We start from the raw sequence: 25817 nt of genomic DNA on the forward strand, positions 1-25817 counted from the left end.
GGGAGGGGTTCACTTTTTTTTCTTGCCGATATTTTCGAAAGTTATCCCCTCTTTTCGATTGTCTAGCCTTAATTTAAACCTACGTCACTTTCGGTTTGGTGATGGGTGCAACAGCAAAGACGTCACATCTTTTTTTCACATTCTTTTCCTCCTACGCGGTACGAGTTCGAGCCTGCCTGCCTACTACCACTTTTTTTTATCCCTCAACACACCTCTAAATACTCAGCAACCCAGGTTAGTCTATAATATAAATCTCATCCGTATGTATATGTTTGCAAAAACTTGACAGAGGCGATGATTTTCACAAGATCAGTATCGTTTTGAAGCTCAACCTTTCGGACGACAAATATAAAAAATTGACTAAAAACAATAATTCCTTCACCCTCAACTGAGCACTTCTTACAAGGACGGGGGGGGGTCGCTTTTTTTTTTTTTTTTTTTTTTTAAATGTCATCCCCTCTTTTTGATTGACTAGCCTTGATTTAAACATTAGTCACTTCTGGTTTGGCGATGGCCGCAACAGCAAAGATGTCATTCTTTTTTTTTTTTCACATTTTCTTCCTCCTTCGCGGTATGGGTACGAGCCTGCCTGCCTATGACTTTTTTTAACACACCTCCAAACACCTTTGCACCCAGGTTAGTGTACCTATAAAGTTGACATCCCCCTCACTTTAACAGATATTAAAGCCCTGGGTTTTCTATTTAAAAATTTTTAAAACTAACTTTAATATACAGTCATGGATATGCAAGCAACCACACAGCGGTTAACTAATTTGTATATTCATTGGAAAAACGGACGTTAATTACTTATTCGTTTGTTATGGTGTCTTACTGGGTGATTAATAATTTAATAAGCAAACGATTAAGTATATATATATATATATATATATAAGGTAAAACGCGTTGAAGAGTTTTTGCATGTCTAAGAAAGACTTTTTTCGCCAGGGTTCCGGGGGTACTATCGCTTAGAAATGTTTATATACCCCCTAGATAATAATATCTACGATTTGTGAATGCACGTCGTGTCTGGATTTATTTATGTCGACTTATACACGATTCTTGCTATTTTAGCCTGTCTCGTGTTGATTCGGCTTTTTTATATAAAAGCGAAACTAATGTGAAACTAAGGTGTGATTCTCGGCCTACGAGCCGCGTCCAGAAAGCAAGTGAACGCTTGGTCAATGTCGGTTTTCACCGTCATATCAGACAATTGCTTTCATTTGGACATTCCCCTAATAAAAGGGGGAGCTGGTTTTCCCCAATATGTTGGGGAAACAAAACCAGACAAAGTTGGGTAAAAAGAAAACTCGAAAGAACTATCCCGTAGTTAAAATTAAGTGCTGAATTTTATTTTCTTTGACCTAATTAGATTCGACGCACCCCTACCATTTATAAACATTTAATTGAAATTAACATTAGTTACTTTCCTTTCGTGAACGAGCGGGTAACTTACCAAGTTTTTCGCCTCAACATTTTGAGTTCAATCCTACCTACCAAAACTTTATTTTATTTATTTATTTTTTTTTTACTTCTTTTTACATCAAGTCAGCTGAGTTTTTGTTTTTCCGATTTTTTAAAAGTTTAACATAGGGTTTGGATCTACCCTCTCCCCCCAAAACATACACAAAACTTTTTCGCTGTTTTTTTTTTTTTTTTTTTTTTGTTCATTTTTAAATATTTTTTTTCGATCCATTCTTACCAAAACTTTTTTTTTCCTTTTTTGATCTACCCCCCCCCCCAACACACACACACACACACAACACCCGGGCAACGCCGGGCACTCCCGCTATTTATATTTAATACTCAAAATTCTATTTAAAAAATAATGTGGTATAAAAACTGAAGTTAAGAGTTCTGGGCAACGCCAGGTAGAATTAGCTAGTTACACAAGCAACGCTTTTTTTTTTTTATTTTAGATAATGTTTGAAGTTTTGTGCCGTAACATTTTATAAAGTAATTTTATTTATTTATTTATTTTTTTACCTTTCTTGACCTGACGTGTTGACCTATTTTTTTTTTTTTTTTTTTGAGCTTCTTGACATAAAACTGCTAGGTAAATACGACGCTCAATAAAATTCTAATTCTAGGAAATACATCGTTATTAAAAACTAATTTTTATGGAGGAACAATAACACCAGTTTTTTTTGTTTGTTTTTTTTAGAGGGGGGGGGGGGTTGTCCCCCACCTTTTCCTTTTAAATAAAACTTAAAGCGTAACGGAAGAATAAGCGACCCTAGATCCAGCCGTACCGAATCAGGTGAAAACCTCGAGCGGAAATAAGTTTCACATTTTCTTCCATGCAACTTGTTTTTCTATTTTACAATAAAAACAGAAATCCAGTTTGGTAACCGGGATTTCTATTTTTATTGTAAAACAGAAAAACAAGTTGCTTGGAAGAAAATGTGAAACTAGTACACTTTTTTACGTATATTTTACAAAAATAATACTTGATTAAATTTTGCATAAAATAAATTGCTGTTTTTTTTTTGTTTTTGTTTTTTTTAAATTAGAATACAATTTTTTTTGTCAGCATCTTTTAGCAAACTTATTGTTTATTGATTTCTTAATAAAAAACTGTTTTTAAATGGTTTGGATCTGTTTAAGTATTATAAAATTATATTACTTAGAAAATAGAGAGGGGGGGGGGGCTTTTTTTCCGACAAAGTGGAAAAAAAAAAAAAAAAAAATTATATACATATAAACAAATGTTATCAAAAGCCAGATAAGTTACTCTTCTATCTGAAGTTTTTAGTGTTCACTTTGTGTTACTGGACACTTATGTAATTTTTTTACCTAAATTTTTGTTTTTCCGACTAATAAAGTTTTTTTTTTTTTTTGTACTCGAATATCTTGCATTTAACGAGAAAAAAAACATTGCAAACGAAAAGGAAGTGGTGACTAGATTCGTTCGTTTAATTTAAATTCTGGTGAAATAGTATTGATTTTCATTTTTTTTTTTTTTTAAGTTTTTCTATGGATAACATTTATTAAAAAAAAAGTAGTTTCAAATTTACAACGCGAAAAATAAAATTTAAAAGTCGATTTTATTGGTAGATTTGCCATTTAGTTGTACAAATATTCTCGAACCAGGTAATCACTAAAAGGGACCCTTAAAGGTCGACACCGGTACCTAGCAGAAGCTTTTTTTTTTTTAACGTTTCACAAACTTTAAATGGGTAAAATATAATCACATAATTATGGAAAGTGTGATCATGTTATTAAAATTTAAATTAAATAAATCACGTTGTTTAACAAATTAAAAGTTTTAAAATGATTAAATATGTTTTATTTTATAATTTAACATTAAAAACATTGAACAATAAAAATTTGTTTTTGCTACTTACGTATTTTTTGGTACTGTGCTAAACTTTTATTTTTGAAAGACATTCTTAACATGGGGAGGGTGTTTTGTAACTATTCTATGCTTCCATCACTTTCTCTAAATTATATTTTAAAAATATTAAAATTTATTTTCTTTTGGAAGGTGGGGCTCTTTAAAAAAAAAAAAATCTCAGTATTTTCTTTATTTTTTAGCGATTATCAAGACCCCTCAGACGTGATACCCTCATTTCAGACATTATTTCTCGTTCACGCGTAACACTTTTTTTTTTTTTTTACTGAATAAACGATTCAAAATAAATTAAACCAATAACTTAGCCAGCTAGGTAGAAATATCGATTTTGCCCTTTTAAAAATAACAGTAAATAAGTATAAATATTTTTAAAAAAAATATTATGCGGTCTGTAGTTTCGTTTTTGAACAGAAACGCTTTAAAATAAATTTCTTAGCCAGTTAGGTAGAAAAGGGACACTTAGAAAAAAGCGATTTTATTTTTTTTAAAACCAGTAAACATTTTTTTTTTTTTTTTTTTTTTTTTTGTAAATATTACGGGGGGTATAGTCTCTCAAAAACAATAACTCCTACGGTCATAAAATGCGTTTCCAATCGATATTTATTCAATAAGGGACCAGTTTTCCTACCTAGCAAAAGAAAGGAGTTTTCCGGGCACCTATAAATTGACCTTTTTTCAACCAAGGCATTACAGGTGAAAACGTACATTACGTATTATGTCGAAATTAGTACAAAATTATGAAAAATGATTCATTACATTAAAATAAAAAAAAAATAAAAAAAGTTACGGGCGCTTCTACAGAATTGGGACGAGATTTTGTAGTCGATAAATGAAGTTTTCAGATTAAAAAAAAAAAAAAAAAAAAACCACTGGTTTCAACTGATTTTTTTTTTTTTGTCAGTTCTAATAAGTTACAACGGTATCTTCTAAATTATGTAGTCGAAATTACCTGAATAATACTGAATTATTAAAAAAACTTTGATCGTGTTAGGTGAAAAATTGCGGCGATCGTATTTAAATCAAAACGGAAAGTTACCTCCTTTTTGAACTGTGTTTTACAATCGTTTTCATCAAATTCTATTTTTATTTTACCTTATCAATTTTCCTAATTTTTGGATATAATCATCTTAAAAATACAAGGAATACGTAGATACCATTGTTTAATGTGAAATTCAGTATTACGATTTCCAAAATTTCGTCCCAATAGTGTAGATGTGCCCATTACATTCTGGTCTTGTTTAAAAATGGCCAACCGTAAATTTAAGTCAAGGGAGATAAGCCAGTTTGTCATGCTGAATTACAATAAAACTTGATAATTCAATAAATTCTATTTTTACTTGTAATTATTTTTCTATTGGATCATTTTTCGTAGTTTTGAAATTTTATTTACTTTTAATTGCTGCCATAAGTGCCAATTTGAATGAACGCCCGAATTTATACTAATTTCGCCATGCCACGCAAGTACGTATCTTACTAACCAGAAACGCTTTGATCATCGATCTACACAAGTACCATTTTATTTCCTATTCCGTAATACTAATTGATTTAACACCAGTGCGTTCAACACAAAGTTGCAAGCTACAGCACAAGTGCACACACAATGTCTGATAAAATGCATTGGTCTGGTCGGTGATGATTAGAGGTTCATTTTTATTTATTTTTTAAATCTATATACAGTCAATATACACTAGAGTATCAACTAAAGACTTAAAACGTTGAGTTTTAGGTATTCGGCTAGGTTTTGAACGAATATGAAATGTAAAACTGTCGCTGACAAGTACTTTTCAAAAATGTTTATCCAATGTATTCCATATTGTTTTTATTAGTGTACATATTTACATTTTTTTTTACTTCATTGTTTTTGTTTTTCAACTATTTAAAAAAAAAAAAAAAAAAAAAAAAAAAAAAAAAATTGAAATTTCCGACTTAAAATTGTTTTTGGTAAATTTTTCGATTAGGTCCACCCACCCCCACAATTTTCTTTTAAATGGCGACTTTTAAAGGTTTTCGGCCATGCTGAATACGAAAATCGCCTTTAAATTTTGCAAAAATAATTAGTTATCGAGATATAAAAAGTTGTATTATGCATTGTATTCTTTGGCGGCCATCTTTGTTACGCGCGTAGATTTGTTTATGGCGCACGCGCGCAAAAACGATGACCGCCAAAGAATAAAACAACTTTTTATATCTCGATAACTAATTATTTCTGCAAAATTTCAATGCGATTTCCGTATTCAGCATAGTAGAAAACTTATAAAAGTCGTCATTTAAAAGAAAATTATGGGAGGTGGGTGGATCTAATCTAAAAAAAATACAAAACACTCATTTTAGTATTAGGCGGAGGAGGGGTACTTGTTTAATTTAATCAAGACATTAAAAATGGGATAAAGTTCTCAAAAAAAAAAAAATAAATAAAATAAATAAATAAATAAAAATAAAGGGAATTTGTTAATCTTTTTTTTTTTTTTTTCGTTTAAAAGGCACCCCCTCCTCGGCCGTGAAACAGGCAAGATAGCTGAGAGACGATCGATTTCATTAAAATTTGATTTTTTCTAAGAAAAGAAGAGAAAAAAATACTTGGTCAAATTAAGTGAACATTTTTTTATGTGAACGGATACGTACAATATAATTTTCTTTTTTTCAATATTTTCATTTTTTTTTTAATGTCTTCATTAAACTAAACAAGTACCCTTTTTACTTTCTACCTCAGCATTCTACGTAAAATTGACAACTTAACTAGGCGTGCGCCCGTGCGGGTATGCTAAAAACGAATATCACATTTAAAATTGGGGCAGAAAGGTAGTTTTCCGGATATTAAGACCGTTATCATCCAATCTAATCAATTACGTTTTTACTGTAAGCCATGTTTCTGCCCAACTGAAAAGTACTAAATGCGTATTGCGTGTTACAAAACACCCCCTCGCCCCTCATGTTAAGAATGGCGAACATCACTGACATTAAGTAATACGTTGAAAAAAAAAAAAAAAAAAGTGTCTTAATACACAGAAAACTATTTGCTTCAAATTTGAATGTGATATTCGTTTTCAGCAGTCTCGAAAAATTATAGAAGTCGTTATTTTAAAAGGTAAGTATTGAGTTGCAGTTAAAGCAAAAATTTGCCCTAATTTCTAATGACCATTTATTTCAATAAATATTCAATTAGCACAATAACAACAGTAATAAAAAAGTGGAAGTAACGGAGAGAGAGAAAAAAAAAAAAAAAAAAAAAAAAAAAAAAAACGCACATACACGAGTATTGTTTCGGGTTTGTATCGCTCCGAAGCTACACTAAGATTCGAAAAAGTTGTCAAAAAACTAATGTTATCAAAGGCAAAATAAGTTACTTTTCTACCTAACTGGATAATTTTTAGTGTTTTTATTTAATGTAACATGTTTATTCAGCTCGAAAATATATACAGTGAAAAGTAACTTATCTTGCCTTGGATAACATTTATTTGTTATACATTTACTTTTTGACAACTTTTTCGAATCTATGTGTAGAAATACAAACTGACTACGGTTATCGCTTTTCCTTTGCTAGCCTAGTTCTCGATTTGCTTATAAAAATGCTAGCTATATTTTCCCAGCCTAGATTTAATTTCGGTGTTTCTGTTTCACGTCTACTATAACTTAACTGTTTTGGTACTCCGAGCGAAATTCGGAAATCGAACTATTGACTTAAGTAAAACCAAAATTATTTACTTAATTGTCGGGTCATAATAATGAACATACAGTATGCGAGAACAATTAGCGAAAACAGAGTTTTGCGAAAAAAGAAAAAAGTAAAAGGCAGAGAGTTCGACAAGGGAGTTAAGCATTTTCTAAATGCGAGGCTAATAACAAAATTTAATGTTCGCTAATTGTCTTCGAAAACTTAATTTACCTTATCGTTTTTTCGTAATTTTTGGGCATGTTCATTACTGCGACATGGCAATTAAGTAGACACCATTGGTTTTTATTTGAAAGTCAATATTTCGAATTTCGCTCTAATAAAGAAACTATTTCTTTATTAGAGCGAAATTCGAATTTCTTAGAAACAACATCGCTGGCTGAACGTTGTTTAATTTTTACTAAAAACACGATTCAAGAAAAAATAAATTTATATGGATAATTCCGAAACCGTTTTCACGCAATTTCCCTGACTGAAATAGGAAAATCCAGCTCCTTAAAAGGAATCTGTCTGGATAGGAGGGGGGGATAAAAAAAATACCCGTATCGGCACTTCCACCAGAATGAGGGCTGGCTGAGGCTGCTCATATGACAAACATCTTCCGAAAAAGGAGGAGGTAATTCCTGGGAATGTTGAACCTTCACCCAATGATCGAATATATACTACACTTTCAATTCATTTGCAAAAAGATAAACGCATTTACAAAATTAGGCACGATCAGAAGCGTTGTTCTACGCATTATGAATCAGTCGGCCAAGAATTGGACCTTTTATCTAAGCAGTTACCACAAAACCACATTTACGTAGAGTAACCCCGTTATAATATTCAAAGTTTAAAATTAATTTTAAAGCAAACGGAAAAATTTTTTTTGGTAATCGTGAAGAAAGAGAGAGCCTGTTTCCTCCGTTTGACTATAGGTGGCGTTAATGTCTGTCCACCCAGTTACGGAAGCACAAAATGTATATAATGGCACCGTTGAAATAAAAATAAATGTTTAATTTTAAACATGTTTTTTTGTTTTTTTTTGTTTTTTGCAAACATATTTAAGTTTGTTTTTGTTGTTTTTTTTCAAACATATTTATTTTGTTTTTTTGTTGTTTTTGCAAACATATTTAAGTTTTATTTTTCCAAACATTTACGTTTTGTTGCTAGTTTATTTTCAAACATTTACGTTTTTTTTTTGTTTTTACGTTTTTTTTGTTGTTTTTTTTTGCAGGCATAAACTAAATATTTTTGAAATATTTTTCTTTTAGAAAAGTTTGCTTATGCACTTATTGTACCGCGCTATTTTTTTTTTTTTTTTATAGTAGTTTCAAGTAATATTCAGGTTTTACAATATCCCTTTTCAAACATATATATAAATACTCGCGGAAAAAGTAAAATAAGTCCAGAAAAATTAAGAAAAAAGAGGGGGGGGGGTCAATAAAAAAAAAGATAAAAGAAAAAACGTTGACTTTTTTTATTATAAGAACGTAAAAATACTCGCGGGAAAACGGTTGTACCCATAAATATGTTTAAAAGAAAAATATAGCAAAAACATTTAATTTATGCTTGCAAAAAAAAAAAAATATTAAAATTAAAACAAAAATAACGTAAATGTTTGAAAATAAACCAGCAACAAAACGTAAATGTTTGGAAAATAAAACTTAAATATGTTTGCGAAAACAAAACAAAATAAAACTTAAATATGTTTGCAAAAAAAAAAAAAAAAAAAAAAAACATGTTTAAAATTAAAACATTTATTTTTATTTCAACGGTGCCATTATATACATTTTGTGCTTCCGTAACTGGGTGGACAGACATTAACGCCACCTATAGGCAAACGGATGAAACAGGCTCTCTCTTTCTTCATGATTACCAATTTTTTTTTATAATTTCATTAAAAACGATAGGAGCGAAACCACCACCTCAATAACAAAATTAGATGTTACGGCACCTTCAAAAATGACCGTCTGTTTACCGGTTTGTTTCAAAAACAAGCGTACCGATTTCTAAAAGGGAGTGGGACTTAAGTGGAAGTAAATTAAATAGTTGTGGAGTTTAGGAGTCGATAGTGTCATTCATCCTAGCCACAAAAATAAATATCACGCTATTAATGTTTACATTATTATTATTGGAGAAGGGGTGTGGGGAGGGGGCGAGTGTATGTGTGTGTGTGAAAATTAAGTAATTCATACAAGAAATTGAATATTTCGAAGCGCTACACGTTTCTGCATTTTTGTTTGCCACATTGTGACCCTCCGAAATTAGACAGCAATTGGGAAGAGATTTATAGCTGGATCTAAAGCTTTTAAAAGGCGGAAAATCCATGTCTTTTTGTGGCGCTCTCTTCTCTTAACCCAAAATAGGTACAAAAGATTCCATACGCGCCCCTATTCTATCAAATAGATGAACTGTCTGCAGCCAACGCCTTTAAAAATTACGATGACCTACACAACTCTAGACGTATAACAATTCACTTTTTTCTTTAACTTTGACATTTCAGCATAAAACGGATCAAATAGTCAAGTGTGGGTGAAACCAACTCTCCCACCACCAAACAAACTCATGACCCAAAAGGTCAAAGGAGTTGACATTTGTATATTTAGAGTTCAGTTAAACGTATCTAATAGTAGAATTTTACTAGGTTTATCACGTTATACGTGATCAGCGAAATATTTACAATTTTTTTTTTTTTTTTTTTTTTTATTTTATATGGGGGTCACCACTTATCAAGGCCCGGAAGCCACTCGGGGATAAGAATTATTGCGTGTACAGTAATCAATGGGATAGTATCGTAGTATTGGAGATTTGATAAAGTGTCTTAAGGGGGCGACTCATCAGGAATTTGTTTATGTTGGACTTGAAGACATCCAAGTTGTAGTCAGGTGGGAAACAGGCAAATGGAAGAGAGTTCCAATTGAATGTTATATATCTTTACCCTTATGCCTTTTAAGGACTTCTATTTTATACTTTTTAATTGGAATTCATTATTAAGATGAGTATTATTTATTGCACATTATTATCCTCATCTTTATTAGTTATTTTCACAACGTTTCGACCAACTATTCCTCTGGCCTTTGTCAGGTGGTAACCACGATGCGATATGAACTCCAAATCTTCCAACTGCATTCTTCTTAGCAATTACTGCCATCCATAGTTGTTGTCGTCTCACCATGACTTGTTTGGCCAAGTAAGCCTCTGGCCGGCTTTGGTTAGGATTGAAACCATTATCTTCAGACAATTCTCACCTGGAACCGTAGAAATTCAATGTCTATCCACTGTGCCACGGGCCCAAGAGGGCGAGCAAGGTTGGATTTTTATATATATATATATATATATATATCAAAGGCCAGAGGAATAGTTGGCAAAAACATTGTGAAAACAACGCAATTCTCTATCTATATAAGAGCCAGGTACGTCCTAGGATGGAGTACTGTTACCGCATCTGGACAGGAGTTGCTAGAAAGGACTTATCCTGCCTTGATAGAGTTCAAAATAGATTTCGTAGCCTCATAGGGGATGTCCTTTTCCCTTCCCTGCAACCTCTTTCTCACAGAAGAAATGTTGCGAGTTTGTCTCTGCTTTACTGTTATTTTCATCGCAAGTGCTCGGCTGAGCTCTACTCTATTGTCCCCCCCCCCCTCGCCAAACTTTCACAAGAAACACTCGTTTAGCTGAAAACACTATCAATAATTTCCCCCACTCTTTATCTGTGCCTAAACCTAAACGTACATTCCATGAGCAAAGCTTTTTTCTTAGAACTGCACGCCTATGGAATTGTCTTTCGTTTTCCTGCTTTCCAGCTGACTACAATATGGTTGTCTTCAAGTCTAATATAAACAAGTTCTTGATGAGCCATTCCATATAAGTTAACAAATTTACCAAATTTCCATTACTAACGATTACTATATTGTCCAATTTCTACTGTACACGTTTAAACCCTTATCGAGTGGCCTCTGGGCCTTGATAAATGATGATGCCTATGTAAAAAAAACAACAACAACAAAAAAAAAAACTAATAAAGATGAGAATAATAGTCCACAAATAAATTAATTGACTTCTATTTTCTTTCACTAATTTTTAGTTCTTTTTAATCCAAGGAAAAAAATCTCCAACTGTCTTTTCCAAAGAATATAAATCTGAGCAGTTGTTTGAATTTCCACCTATCAACGAAACACGTGTAAGATGAATTATATTAATAAAATAACACGTATGATTTAAATGCAGCTTTAGTATGTTTACTTCCTAAAAGTTACATATAACTTTATCAGATTAATAAGGAAAAAGATCTTTAGGCCAAGACATTTTAAAGCTAAATACTTTTCATCAGAAGAGAAGGGTCAGAATTATACAAAATGTAAAATATAGATAAAAACTGGTTTAACATTTAAATCGGAAATGAAGGAAATATATATTAAGATACGTATAAAGTACAAGAAAAACTTCGAAAAATAAAATAGTGGGACCTGTGGAAATTCCACAGGGGACTCATTCACATGTAATATATTTATGTTGGCATTCTGTAGATGTTCAATGTAAATGGAGACACCCTGATATTGTTGTAGCATTTTTTGTTAAACTGCAAATATATTTATCCAAACTAGCAAGGTCATAAAATATGCTTAAATATGATATACTTCTTGCAAATTTCGTATATATTAATGTAGAGTTAATGTTCTATCGATTTTTATATATAATAAAGTTGCGATTTAACCCCCCCCCAAATAAAACAAAAAACAAACATAACTACATGACTTAGTTCATCAGTTTTAATTGAAACAGAATCCCATATATATATATATATATAACTGAAGGAACTAAAGTTATAATTGAAATCAAAACTTCGGAAGAATTTTTTATAAAATTATTTTCAAAAAATAGATTATTGGGCTGCCATTTGCTATAATCAATACCGAAACGAAAACTTATGAGGAATTCTTGGTAAAATTATTTATAGAAAAAAAATGACTTCAGTGCCATCATCTATAATCGAAGCCAAAACTTATGAAGAATTCTGGGTAAAATTATTAATTACAAGAAATTGAAGTACATAACAATTAAACGACCCTGATGTAAGTGTGACAGAAAATAAGACATACTATCGTATTAATATATAAATAACTAGGAGAAAAAGGTTGAGCATTGTTTTTAAGTTTGCTTTGTTAAAAGATATATTCATAATTTCATGTATATATGAGGTTCCTTTAATAATAAGTTTCCAGACTTTGTACAGGCATTTAAAATTGTCATAGACTCTTGAAAATTCACTATGTTATTGCTATGTATCTTATGAGATGACTGGACAATTTTTATGATTTCAGGTTCAAATGAACGGTTACAGCAGGAATTGGAATACCCCCTACTAAAATCTGATTGTCACAGCTAGTGAATTTAAAAAATGTAATCTGGAAATGCGAGAACATTTTAGAAGAACGATATACAAAATTGTTTTAAACTTGGAAAAAATGCCACAGAAACATATGGAATGCTTCAGACTGATTACCTTACATGAATTGAGCATAAGTTTTTGAGTGGCATAAGAGATTCAAGGATGGTAAGGAGTGTGATGGATAAGGTGTGGGAAGAGTAAGGAAATCAGAACACCAGAATTGATTGGCCAAATAAAGAATTTCATTGACAAGGAATTGTGTTTATGGAGACAATAAGTGTACAGTTTGAGGTTAGTGTGGAACTACACAATTTGTAGCAAGGAACTGGAGATGTGGAAGACTTGCAAAAGTTTGTCCCAAAGGTGCTCAGAGAAGATCAGAAAGACGTCATGACAGTAAGGAGATGGTCAAGCTGATCAATTCAGATCCTGAAGCTCTGGTAACATGCGATAAAAGTTGGATTTACTTGGATGAACAGACAAGAAAAGATTGTATTGCAAGTGGCCAGCACTTTTCAAACCGGGTTAATAGCATTTTCACCAGGAAAATGCACCAGTCCACAATTCCATCCTTTTCACAGACAATTTGACTAAGGTGGGCATCAAAACAGTTCCTCGCCCTCTCTATAGTCCATACCTTACTCCCTGTGACTTTTGGTTATTCCCTAAGCTCAAGGAAAACCTTAAAGGCTGTCATTATGAGACAAATGAAGAGATGAGAGAGGCTGTGATGAGGGTCATTGACACGTTTACACAAGAGGACTTCCAGAAGTTGTTGGAATAGTACAAGTGCATTGCAGCCAAAGGAGATTACTTTGAAAGTGACGAAAGTTTTATGCATGTATTATCAATAAAAGTTTTATGCATGTACTATCAATAAAAGTTTTATGCATGTATTATCAATAAAAGTTTTATGCATGTATTATCAATAAAAGTTTTATGCATGTACTATCAATAAAAGTTTTATGCATGTACTATCAATAAAAGTTTTATGCATGTACTATCAATAAAAGTTTTATGCATGTATTATCAATAAAGGTTTTATGCATGTATTATCAATAAAGGTTTTATGCATGTATTATCAATAAAGGTTTTACGCATGTATTATCAATAAAGGTTTTACGCATGTATTATCAATAAAGGTTTTACGCATGTACTATCAATAAAAGTTTTACGCATGTACTATCAATAAAAGTTTTACGCATGTACTATCAATAAAAGTTTTACGCATGTACTATCAATAAAAGTTTTATGCATGTACTATCAAGAAAAGTTTTATGCATGTACTATCAAGAAAAGTTTTATGCATGTACTATCAATAAAAGTTTTATGCATGTACTATCAAGAAAAGTTTTATGCATGTACTATCAAGAAAAGTTTTATGCATGTACTATCAAGAAAAGTTTTATGCATGTACTATCAAGAAAAGTTTTATGCATGTACTATCAAGAAAAGTTTTATGCATGTACTATCAAGAAAAGTTTTATGCATGTACTATCAAGAAAAGTTTTATGCATGTACTATCAAGAAAAGTTTTATGCATGTACTATCAAGAAAAGTTTTACGCATGTACTATCAAGAAAAGTTTTATGCATGTACTATCAAGAAAAGTTTTATGCATGTACTATCAAGAAAAGTTTTACGCATGTACTATCAAGAAAAGTTTTACGCATGTACTATCAAGAAAAGTTTTACGCATGTACTATCAAGAAAAGTTTTACGCATGTACTATCAAGAAAAGTTTTACGCATGTACTATCAAGAAAAGTTTTACGCATGTACTATCAAGAAAAGTTTTATGCATGTACTATCAATAAAAGTTTTATGCATGTACTATCAAGAAAAGTTTTACGCATGTATTATCAAGAAAAGTTTTACGCATGTATTATCAATAAAAGTTTTATGCATGTATTATCAATAAAAGTTTTATGCATGTATTATCAATAAAAGTTTTATGCATGTATTATCAATAAAAGTTTTATGCATGTATTATCAATAAAAGTTTTACGCATGTACTATCAAGAAAAGTGCCAATATGAAAAGAGCCTGGGAACTTATTGAAGGCACTTCGTGTATATACATGAAATAAAATGAAAATGTGGCTATAAAAATTCAACATTAACAACCAATTAGTGAACGATCGTTTCTGAGACGATACAGAATGTTTTTTTATTTAAATAAAGTTCCATCATAAGCTCCAGGATCAGACATTAAATAGAAACCTTAAATATGATTAATATCAAGGTGAGGATATAAAAAGATATGATAGATAGGTACAAAAGATTCCATATGCGCCCCTATTCTATCAAAGAGACGATATATGTGTGTGTGTGTGTGTGTGTGTGTGTGTGTGTGTAGGGGGTTCATATAGAAAGGAACTGAAGTGGATTTGTGTAAATTGCTTTGAGTAGCCAATGGAAGTGCTACTGCATCCGTGTCCATTGAAGAAGGCCTAAGGGCACACCAACCTCTTCCTTTAAAACTCCAAATACGGTGACTTCCAAGAAACGTTAGATTAAACATGGATTCAAAAACAATAAAACGTTAGTAGGGTGCAGAAGATCATAGGATTCCGCATTCAATTCCGGGCAGCGCTGAGTTTGCATGGTGTTCTGCAGTCCTGAACATACTGCCTCAATTGTGTAAATGGTGATGTTCCTAAGTTTTATGCATTCCCTAATTAGTTAGGTGGTAATCAAATGGAGATTGACGAGGTGACCTCTGACTATTGCTAACTTTTTTTTATGACCATGGCTTAATATTAGATTTTAAAAAAAATAAATAAATAAAATTTACATAAACTTATATAGATCAAAATAATACCCAAATATATCTAATTTCAATTACCAAAAGATAAGCTCAATATTTAGCATTAATAGAGCTTGTATATTATTTCAAGATTTGCAATATAATTTACAATTATAAATATTGACTCTTTTCACAATCAGATGCACACACTGCCATCAACAAGAAATCCTAGATACGAGTTTCGCCTTCCTTTTGGCTCTTCAGTAGAAATACATCCAGACTCAGGATTTGAAATCAGTCATTTGTACGTGTGCTACAAGGTTTACTAATCACAAATGTGATCAGAACATAATCATATGTGTTAAAAGTTGATTTTCCTTGGCCCAATTACTTACTGCTTGAGCAACATTTATCATCATGCAAGTTTTCCAATTTTTTTTTTGAAAAGAAAAAAATTGGGCAGCATATCCTCACGAAAAGTAGTTTCCATTTCTTCCGGATAATCAGGTTGTCATAAGTAAATAAAATCCAAATTTGGGAACTTCATCATGGTAAAATCCAAAACAAGAAAAAAAAAAAAGGGGGGGTGATAATAGCCGAAAATGGTAAATAATCCGGATGGGGAGAAGGAAGGTCGTCGCTCCAGTGTGTTGTACGACAAACACACAAACACACACGATAATATCATGGGGTTTCCGACATCCGACAACAGTCACACATTGTGTGACCCGTTGTCATTTGTGATGAAAAAAAAAAAAAAAAAAAAAAAAAAAACTTTCCCCTCTTCCCCTTCCTGGGGGCCCAACGGTTTCTACCAATATGAACCCGATGGGGGTCGGGGTGAAAAGGAAATAAAATTAGAAAAAAGGTTGAGAAGATCACACAGGACACGGCAGAAGAGAATTCTCTTCTGACCAACATAGATAAGAATTGTAGGCAAGATACAAAAAAAAAAAAAAAAAAAAAAGTGTCGACCCCACCCCCCTCGTTTACTAGGGAGTTGGGGGAGAAAAATATTGTAATGATAAACCTTGGACCCTAGAACAACACTAGTGTCATCACAGGGAAAGATATATATGAGAAAGAGAGAGAGAAAGAGAGAGGGTTTGTAGAGTGGTTGAAGAATATGGTTTTATTTTGTGTGTGTGAGAAAGGACACAAAGAAAGCGAAAATGTCATTTGTTTAACAGAAGACAAAAAAAAAAAAAAAAAGTTATATTCGGACTACAAATTCACGACTTTTTTTTTTTTCACATTGTTTCGACCAATGTAATCCCAGACCCTCTTCTTCACGTGTATCTTTACAAAAAATCAGCAAATCTTCGAATTTATTTAATAATTATACTTATAACAGCTTGTAGCGAGGATTGAACCTTCAACTTTCAGAAGGCTGCCAAATAGAACTGATTGCCAAATACTCGACTGTTAGGCCATATTTCCATGCGGCAATTAACATTTCTATACCGTCATGGCTGAGAAAATGAGAACAATACTTCCTAGTGAATTAAATAAAAAGGTTCAGTTTGAAATGACAGATTCCTAAGTTCGAAAACTACACCTGAAGGTCAGAGGTTATGTCGACTGAAACGTTGTCACTATAAGATGAGAATAGCAGTCAAAATAACGGAAATTATCAAACCCCCAGCTAAAAATAAAATAAATTTTTTTAAAACTAAATTTTATTATTTGTAAGATTTTGAAAATTAACTTGCTATATTATTTTTAATTATTTCATTTTTATTTTATAAAATTATCACCATGAAATGATTGAAATTTTAATAATTTCAATAATAATGGTCAAGATTCTTTGTTAAAACTAAATGGAAATGTTAAAATGTGCACACCTGAAATGTCCGACTACTGTGAATCAAGATTCATTTTTTTCTTGCGTGAAACCGGAAGAAAAAAAAAAGCAGACAAAATCTAGTGAAATATAAAAAATGCATTTCGTCACTGCTTATTAAAAATCCTTATACAGAAGCAATTTTTATGTTTTATTTCAATTAAAAAAAAAAAAAGAAAAAAAAAATGCTTCCCTTTTTGAGGAAGCTGGATCTACATTAAAAACGATCTTGTATCTAACGTTGCCCTCATCTGGATGCAAGTAAATGAGCGTAACGATTACGCCTCCGATTAAAGTGTAGCACCTGTTTAATCTCTAAAGAAAGATCTCTCCCTTTTTAAAAGCAGGAGAGGAAATTGAGTACTCCTTGTCGCCTGAGGCGCTCTTATTCATAAAGGAGAGAGAGTGCCGACGAGATAGTATTTTTTATCCCAATGCAGAGTGCCCCTTTGACGGGAGATTGATTATATCTTGCCATATAAAAAGGACCTCGTGAGGAGAGGAAAAACCAAAACGAAACTGTATTTATTCCGAATACATTTGCATATCGTTACATAGATAATTTTTGAAGAAAAAAAAAAAAAAAAATTCGGAATGCCAAATAAAAAAAATATTCTCGGTCAGAAAATGTTTTAATTCCTAAGTTTTGCATTAAATAAAAGACACATTTACTAATTATGGGTTAAAAAATATTCTTTTGTATGTAATTTATTTTCCTTCTCTACTTCAATGAAAGTCAAGTTCACAATGGCTCATTTGCATAATATATGCAGCAACGTTGCTTCGTTTGGTTGCTCGGAGGGAGGAAGGGGGGAGCAACCTTAATCCTGAAATAGCGTTAAGTTGAACTTGGAAAAATGAGGGTGGGGTGGGGTAAAAATATGAAAATATGTTGTTAATGTGGACTACAGTACTTGGACGAAAAAAATAAATAAATAAATAAATAAAATAAAAAAATAAACGTGTAAAAATACAATTAACCATGGAATCTCAAAATGCAGCCGACAAGCCTGCAATAATAGCAGTAATGACATGTTGCTGCTTGCTACAATAACGATGACAATGAACCGATTTGCCTCCTTGATAATTATTACAAGAAATAAAACAAAATTGTTCACATAACAGCACTAAACACACTGCACTGCTAAGGTAACAAAAGAATGTTATGATTAAACTAGATCACCTGTGACCCGTTGGATCAGTATTCGTGCGTGTATATATATCACACACACAACAAATACTAAACCAAGGGGACACGGGTGATCTAGCATTATGCCCCCTTCCCAACTAATTTTTTTTTTTATACAAGGATTCCAAAATCAAAGGACTTCAAAATACACAGTGATGTCATAATATAAAGCAACTCTTTCCTTTATCTCACTTCCTGCTCTCAAATATTTAAATATTTCCATCACAAAGTCAAAGGATTTCAAAGTAATACATTGTGTTGTCATTGTATGTGTGCACGGTAACAAGCACGCAAGGCAAAATCCTCATTTTAGTTATGTGGATATAAGTTTAGGTAGGTTTATGTGTTGAGATTGGATTCACTCCTAAACTGATCATTATGAATTTTAGAACACTGCTGCTAGGCGTAAGGGCTTCGAATGTAGGATATATTTAGTTTCATGCAAAAGGTATTAAAAAGGGGTGGAACCCATCATAAAAATTTATGCCAGTATTGTGAACTTCCAATCAGATTAGACATCAAATAAATAATCCGTAATTTTTAGTTCCTTTGGAGTAATTTTTAGAAAATTGGAGGACAGGAGTCACGAATTGAATAAGTTTTCCTGTATTTCAATTAAAATGCCTTAAGCTTAAGAGATTTTTAGGGTCAAATGAATTATATAAAAAAAAAAAAAAAAATGAGATAAGCGATTGTTAAGATTTTGTATATCTTGATTATAATCTTCGTAAAGAGACATAATTGGCGCAGAAGTTGACATTTTGAAATTTTACCCGTCCTGAGACGGGTATCTTTCTAATATATGTGTGTGTGTGTGTGTGTGTGTGTGCGCGCGCGCACGCGCGTGCTGATGCTTAAGTTTAGTGCGCGCCCACCGAAATCAAAGAACTCCAAGAAAGAGGAATTCTTTGTGTAAAAAAAAAAAAAAAAAAAATCCATAAAGACTCATGTCATATAGTGACTCTCCTCGCTTTTTTTTTGGGGGGGGGGGGGGCTAAGGTAGTCAACATAAAGAAAAAAAATGATATTTGAGTAATATATGAGGGGTTGGGTAGGGCAATTAAAAAAAAAAAATCAAAAGTCAGGTCAAAACACAGTGGCTTGCGTGTGTGCAATGTTATTGGTGTTGTAGCAGGAAAAATTTATTGGTTTGGGTTTACGAGTGAAAGTTAGTCGCTGGCAGCGGAGATGGAATCGAGACTCCCCACTCCAAACTATTTTTTTTTAATATAAAATATTAAAGTAAAAATATTATATTGAATATTTCAGATTTAAGATGGCTTACATTGAAACATTCTCTTTACCAAAATTAGTTATGTTTTTAAACAATTTAAATTAATAATTTAACGAGCAACCAATAAGATTAAATTATTTATAACGTTATTGTTTGGTTATGAAATTATTAATTGAACCAAATAGTTATAAACAAAACTAATCTGGTTACGATAATGTCTTAAAGCCGAAATCTTCAATATAACCTCTCTCTCTCACACAATAAATTCTTGTAAATCATAATTTGTTGTCTTTAATTATGTTCCATAACAAGCTATATTTCCTATTTTGGCTGTATTGAGCTTTTTTATTTGGTTGTAATTACTATTTTTAAATATTAATTTATATTTGCTTTAATTTTACAGAAGCTTTTGGCTTGGAAACTTGTTATTTCTCGAGATTATATATAGGAATTTTATGAACATGAAACCATCATTCATTATTTTGTTTGTGAATATATGAGTGTCCAGTCACACACGTGACTGAGCGAGTAAACAAAAAAAAAAAAAAAAAAAAAAAAAAAAAAACTGCTGGGCGAATCCATTTCAAATAATCGGGAAACTGAGAAAGCAAATAGCAAGTCACAACTTCCATGGCCTTTTTTAGCCCAGGATCACAATGTAGTATCTGTTCTGATGCTACTGCTACAGTGCTACTTCCACTTCACCTTTCTGATCTCCATCATCAGTGGAGGCAATTTTTATTTTTTGTTCCTATCCAGAGTGTCCCCTTTTTGGGGAGCTGGATTTTCTCAACATTAAAAACCGACTGTGTCTAACCCTGCCCTCGTGGGGAGGCAAGTAAATAAGAACTTCCTTCACTCTACTTGCATAATGACACGTTTTAAGCTATTCTACGGCTTTTTGAGTTTTTAATTTTCTACTCAGAGAAGTCTGTTTTTTTTTTCTGCTCATTTCATATTTTAGCATCCCCGATTGTTACTTTGTTTTAACTGAAAAAAAAGAAAAAAAAAGTGAAAACTGACGAAGTATAATTTTTGACGTTCTGTATACATTTAATATCATTCCTGTTTAATAAAAGGAAAACGTTGTAGAAAATACCGATCAGGTAATTCAAGTGCTCAATGTAAAAAGAATTACAGAACAGTAAGACAAACAGTCACAAACACTACTGCAGTTTCATGAAAATTCGCATGAAACTGCTGTAATGTTTGTTAAAGGTATTTCATTGTCCTCATCATAGATTCACGCACACAATGTTTATATTTATGTGTAGGATTCGCTCTTAAACTAATTAATTAAACAATATGAATTTTGTAACACAAGTGCTACTGCTAGGCGTAAGCAGTCGTAATGTTGGCTATATTTAGTTTTATTTCATTTATACAAAGAGGAGGACAGCCCTTCGTGAAAAATTCAAATACCTTCGATCTGTGTAATTTTAACACTAGGGATTGAACATCAATTAATATTTCAAATCTCAGTTTGTTTAACGCCTTAATTTAGTCACACTTGAAAATTAATATTTCAGATTTGTGATTTTCTAGAATCTAAATCATTTCAGGGATAATGATCAACGTTGAAATACGGATTCTAGATATAAGGTTTATATCATATTTTGGGATGCAAAGCTGTTCTATTAAGATAATTCATTTTATCCTACCTGAGAAGATATATATATATAACATTGATGGCTACATATGTGCATACATGTTTCTGTAATCACCCGCGTTGGGGGATTACGTCTTCAGGCCAAGAATTAATTTAATATACCTGCTCTGTTCACTCATTGCGCACTCTTTGATAGACACATGTTTCACTGGATGTACTTCCAAGAAACTAAACTCTACTGGCTAATAATATATATATATATATATATATATATATTAGTTCCATGTTAATATTTTTCAAAGATAAAATAACCAATGAAGTTTTAACGAGGTTAATACAGAAATGCTCCACCTAAGTTGGGAAAAATATATTTATTTGTTTTACAAAAGCATTAACTTGTCGCTACACATTTATGAGCATGTTTCAGCCAGTCAGTTAATAACTAGAGGCCTCTTCAAGCGATATTGCAAAACATGTTCATGAATGTGTAGCGACATATTAATGCTTATGTAAAGCATAATAAAGTCTTTATGGAATGCAAAATTCAATATATATGTTCAGAATTTAATTTAACAAGTGCTCGATACATTGGTAGAGCTGAGTACACAAATATCCTTATGACAAGTCAGATAGAAATGTTTGAAACGTTTCCGAAGGACATTGTCTGGCTATTTGCCAATTAGCCTGACGATTTTTTTCGGAAATGAAACAAACATTTATCTGTAGCTTACTTGTCATGCATATATTTGTACGCCCCCCCCCTCACCTAGTGTATCTGAAAATGGGCGGAAAATCAAGTATCTGACAATGTGTTTAGAGAGTATGTGTGAGGGAAGGGGGTGTAGTTTCAGCCACTAGCAACATTCGGAATAATCCAAAAACGAAAAGAAAACGGTCCAAGGAGAAAAGATGAAATAGGTGCGGGGGGGGGGGGAATCAAATAAGTATATACATAAAACACTCAGTAAAAGAGAAAAAAAAAAATTATATATATATATATATATATATATATATACACTCTCACCCCCCCGGTCTAATGTTGGCCTAGTTTCTAAGACAGCCAGACAAGTAAAAAAAAAAATTAAATTAATAACTTCTTTCTCTCTTCAGAGCAATCACACGTACACACGCACTTGTTTTTATTTGGGGAGGGAGAAGGAAGGAGGGTAGGAAATTATATATATATATATATAAAGCATAACTCCAAATTCATAGTTTTCTAATAAATATTCGCCAATAATTAGTCATCTTAGGATTATTTATTTATTGAAAAATCCATGGCTCAGAGGACAGTAATTTTATTTATTGTTTAATCATTTCATGATTATAAACGCATGTATAGTTTAGTTTTATTTCACCATCTAATATTTATTAGATTTTCTAGAACTTCTGATCTGTGATGACTTTCATGATTTGTGAACTGCGATGTTTGTTTATATATATATATATATATATATATATATATATATATATATAAGCCGTCATTCGGTCAAGTGTGGCGACTACAACGTTACACACACGTGTTGTGTAGATGGATGCGTGCATTACACACACACGTGTACACCAGTCCACTTTATAGTGCCACCACCACCGTACACCACAAATCTAATCGATTTCCTACTAAACAGAAAGGACTTTCAAAATATGAATTATCGGGAATTACTTCAAATGTTCTAAACTCAGTTTTTACATGGAATTTTAAATTATTGATTTTGTCTTCAGCAAGAAAACGAGTTCTTTCTGTTTTTTAAACAATGACGTTTCTGTGCCTATTACACTATCGTTTTCAAAAGTCGTCCTGAACCTCGCCTTGCCACTGGACTGGAACTAATTCCGGTTAATGATTGCGCAACCCTTGCTTCAATCTAGACCCCCCCCCCGCGTACGCACATCAAGAGTGGGGTATCTACCGTTAACTTGCGAAACGTAAACGAGTTCTATCGATTTACCTCCAAGAGAGCAGAGTTAGACACAAGGTTGTGTTTTGTTTTTAATGTGAAGAAAAATTTAGCTTCCCCAAAAGAGAGGTACTCAGGATGGAGACAAAAAAAAATCCAATTTATCTCAGTCTAGAGGGATTTCCAGCTCACTGACCGAGGTATCAGAACAACTACTACACTTTGCTCCTAGATAAAAGGCCAAGAAAGGCATGAACTTCCATTTTCCCGATTGCTACACAAGTGACGATTGTAGTAGTGGGTATTTTTAGGGCGTTAAATGGCGCATGAAAGCGTTGATATGCCGCAAATCGTGTTTAATAGCAATTGAATAGATTACAGCTAGTCAGTGACTAGCCTAGTCACTTCTGAGTTTTATTTTCAGGGAGAGAATGGACAAGTGCGCGTGTATGGAACAAGGAAAGCGGATTACCGAGTAAAAATTCACAAGATAATCCTACTGCTAATCCAATTCATTTAACCATAAGGATAATCGTGGGATGCGGGAGGGGGGGGGGCGGTCGATAGATGGAAAAAATCATAAGGATAAAAGAAAACGAAACTTAGTTTTGCCCCATAAAACAAGACTTACTATGTTGAAATGATAAAGAAAAACCTACATGACCTTTGTGTAGATTTTGTTTATAACCAAGAGAAACATTTACAGGAGGGGGAGGGGTTGTAATTACGTACCTACTAGTATAATACTCGTCAAAATTAATATTTTTTTTTTACCAGTACTTCTTAACGATGTGTGTGTAATATATATATATATATATATATATATATATATATATATATATATATATATATATACACACACACACACACGTAAAGTAGAAAGAATGTTCAATCCGAATTTAATTGAACCACATTTCGCAGGAAAAGAAAATCATTCGTGAAAATACTATGAAAACGATTTTTTTTTCCAAGCCTACCATAACAAAGAATTTTTTCAAGTCTTGTCTTTAGAGTCGGAAGCTATATATATATATATATATATATATATATATATATATATATATTATACACACACACACACTTATACATCGACGAGCAGAGGTTTTGTCTTTGCGATCTCCAAGCAAATTATTTAACTAGTTGCCAGTTTTAATAAATACGGAATAAGTATGGAACAGTTTGGAACACTACACTGCTGGGTCGGATATATACTAAGTTTACCTAGTTCATAAGTATAAACACACACACATATAATCGCACTGAAGAGGCCACGCAGGTGTGGGGGGTCTGTTTAGTTACGATAAAGCAGTCCGCATTTAATGGTAAAATATCTACGCACACGCATTTCGCTTACGACATATCAACACCTAGGTGGTTCGTTTTTATGCCAACGAAAAGTAAAAGATTCATTTTTTTAAATTCTGTTTGATCGAAAGAGCGGATTTAGGAAGGGGGGGATAATTTGTTTGTGTGTGTGTGTGTGTTTTTTTTTGTAGAGGAATAAAACGCATTTTTTTTTTTTAATAATCAAAAGCTTACAGTTTATGACCCAATAAGCAATTTGACAAACTAAACGGGAACTTTAAAAAATAGAAGGAAAAGAAAACCGGATGACATCTTTAAAAGTCATTTGTGTTTTATTTTATCGAAGGTTTTCAATTTAACAAAATTTATTTATTGTAAGTCCGTTCAAGATTATACATATATAAAAATTTTAACTATTTTATAAAAAGGCGGATACACACATTTTGCCATAGCGGCGAGGGGGGGGGAGAATAGATATAAAAAAAAAGTCGGTGTTTCTTACTCAGAAAAACAAACTTCCTTTAAGTTTTTTTTTTTTTTAATTAGAAGACTTAGGTGAATTCGATTTAGTGTTTATTGGAAACTAAATTCGTAAATCAGTAAGAAAACAATTTTAAACTGCCTTCTACAAATGTAAAATAAAAAAATAAATAAACGGGGAGGGGGGTTAGAAATGTGTGTATGTGTGTGTGTGTGTGTGTAAGAGAAAGTGAGACGATACCAGAGAGAGAGAGAGAGAGAGAGAGAACGATTAAGGGAGAGAAAATAAAGACGAATATTCTATACAAAAGTATCAGAAAAATAAGTAGAAATAAAAAAAAAAACTCAATTGTGATAAGATACCATAGTCATCTAAAAAGTTTATGTAATATATATATATATATATCACACACACACAATAAAGAAAGTAAAATATAAGGGGTTATAGACAGAGAGGGATACGTTCAAAGACGGAGGGGGTAAAAAAAGAGAAAGAACAATTAAGGTAGACAGAAGGAGAGAGTGGCATACACGCACAGATATCATTTTTTTTTTGTTTGTTTTTTTTTTCGAAACAAAACCTTACATTGATTTTCGTCATTCCAACAATTTTGTCCACTTCGAAGAATTCCTCCGATTCCCGAATCATGTCGCTGGGCTGTTTTCGGCGTCCATAATTCTTTTTGCCGTCCATCTCTCTGGTTTTATGTTCAGACGAAGCCGACACTCCTTCCTTTTCCTCCGCCATGTTGACGCGGCGGCGGCGGTCGGATTTTTTTTTTTTTTTTTTTTTGTAACTTTCCTCCTCCTCCGTCTCCTACCCTCCTCCTCCTGGGCGGCGGGGGTCACGGATGATGGCCACCACCTCCCCTAAGACTCGACAGCAACGAAGACGACGACACCAAGTTGGACGTCAAAACGCGACCACTTAAATGACACTGAGAAAAAGCCAGCGTCGAGAGGCTGGCGACCGACAACCGGAGCACTGGTTTAGAATCATAGTTTTCGGGTGGGTAAAAATCCAAATACATCTGTAGAAAACAGAAAGAAAAAAAAAAAAAAAAGTAGAAGAAAACCCCCAACCAAAAAAAAAAAAAAAAAAAAAAAAAAAATGAACTC

At 32.5% G+C, this 25817-nt stretch overlaps 1 protein-coding gene across 3 annotated transcripts in view; it reads right to left on the bottom strand.

Annotated features, from left to right (window-relative positions):
* LOC145247432 (uncharacterized) overlaps window positions 1-25817 on the bottom strand; it is a 209505-nt gene extending 183688 nt beyond the window's left edge. For 2 of the 3 annotated variants that reach the window (XM_080109194.1, XM_080109193.1), the window contains exon 1: window positions 25285-25817. In XM_080109194.1, the coding sequence (XP_079965320.1) occupies window positions 25285-25446 (162 nt within the window). In that variant the 5' untranslated portion in view covers window positions 25447-25817. The remainder of the gene's footprint in view (window positions 1-25284) is intronic. The other variant, XM_080109195.1, reaches the window with a different exon arrangement.

Source organism: Euprymna scolopes, chromosome 25 (assembly GCF_053919585.1).
Source record: "Euprymna scolopes isolate OS-2025 chromosome 25, ASM5391958v1, whole genome shotgun sequence".
NCBI classification, from domain to species: domain Eukaryota; kingdom Metazoa; phylum Mollusca; class Cephalopoda; order Sepiida; family Sepiolidae; genus Euprymna; species Euprymna scolopes.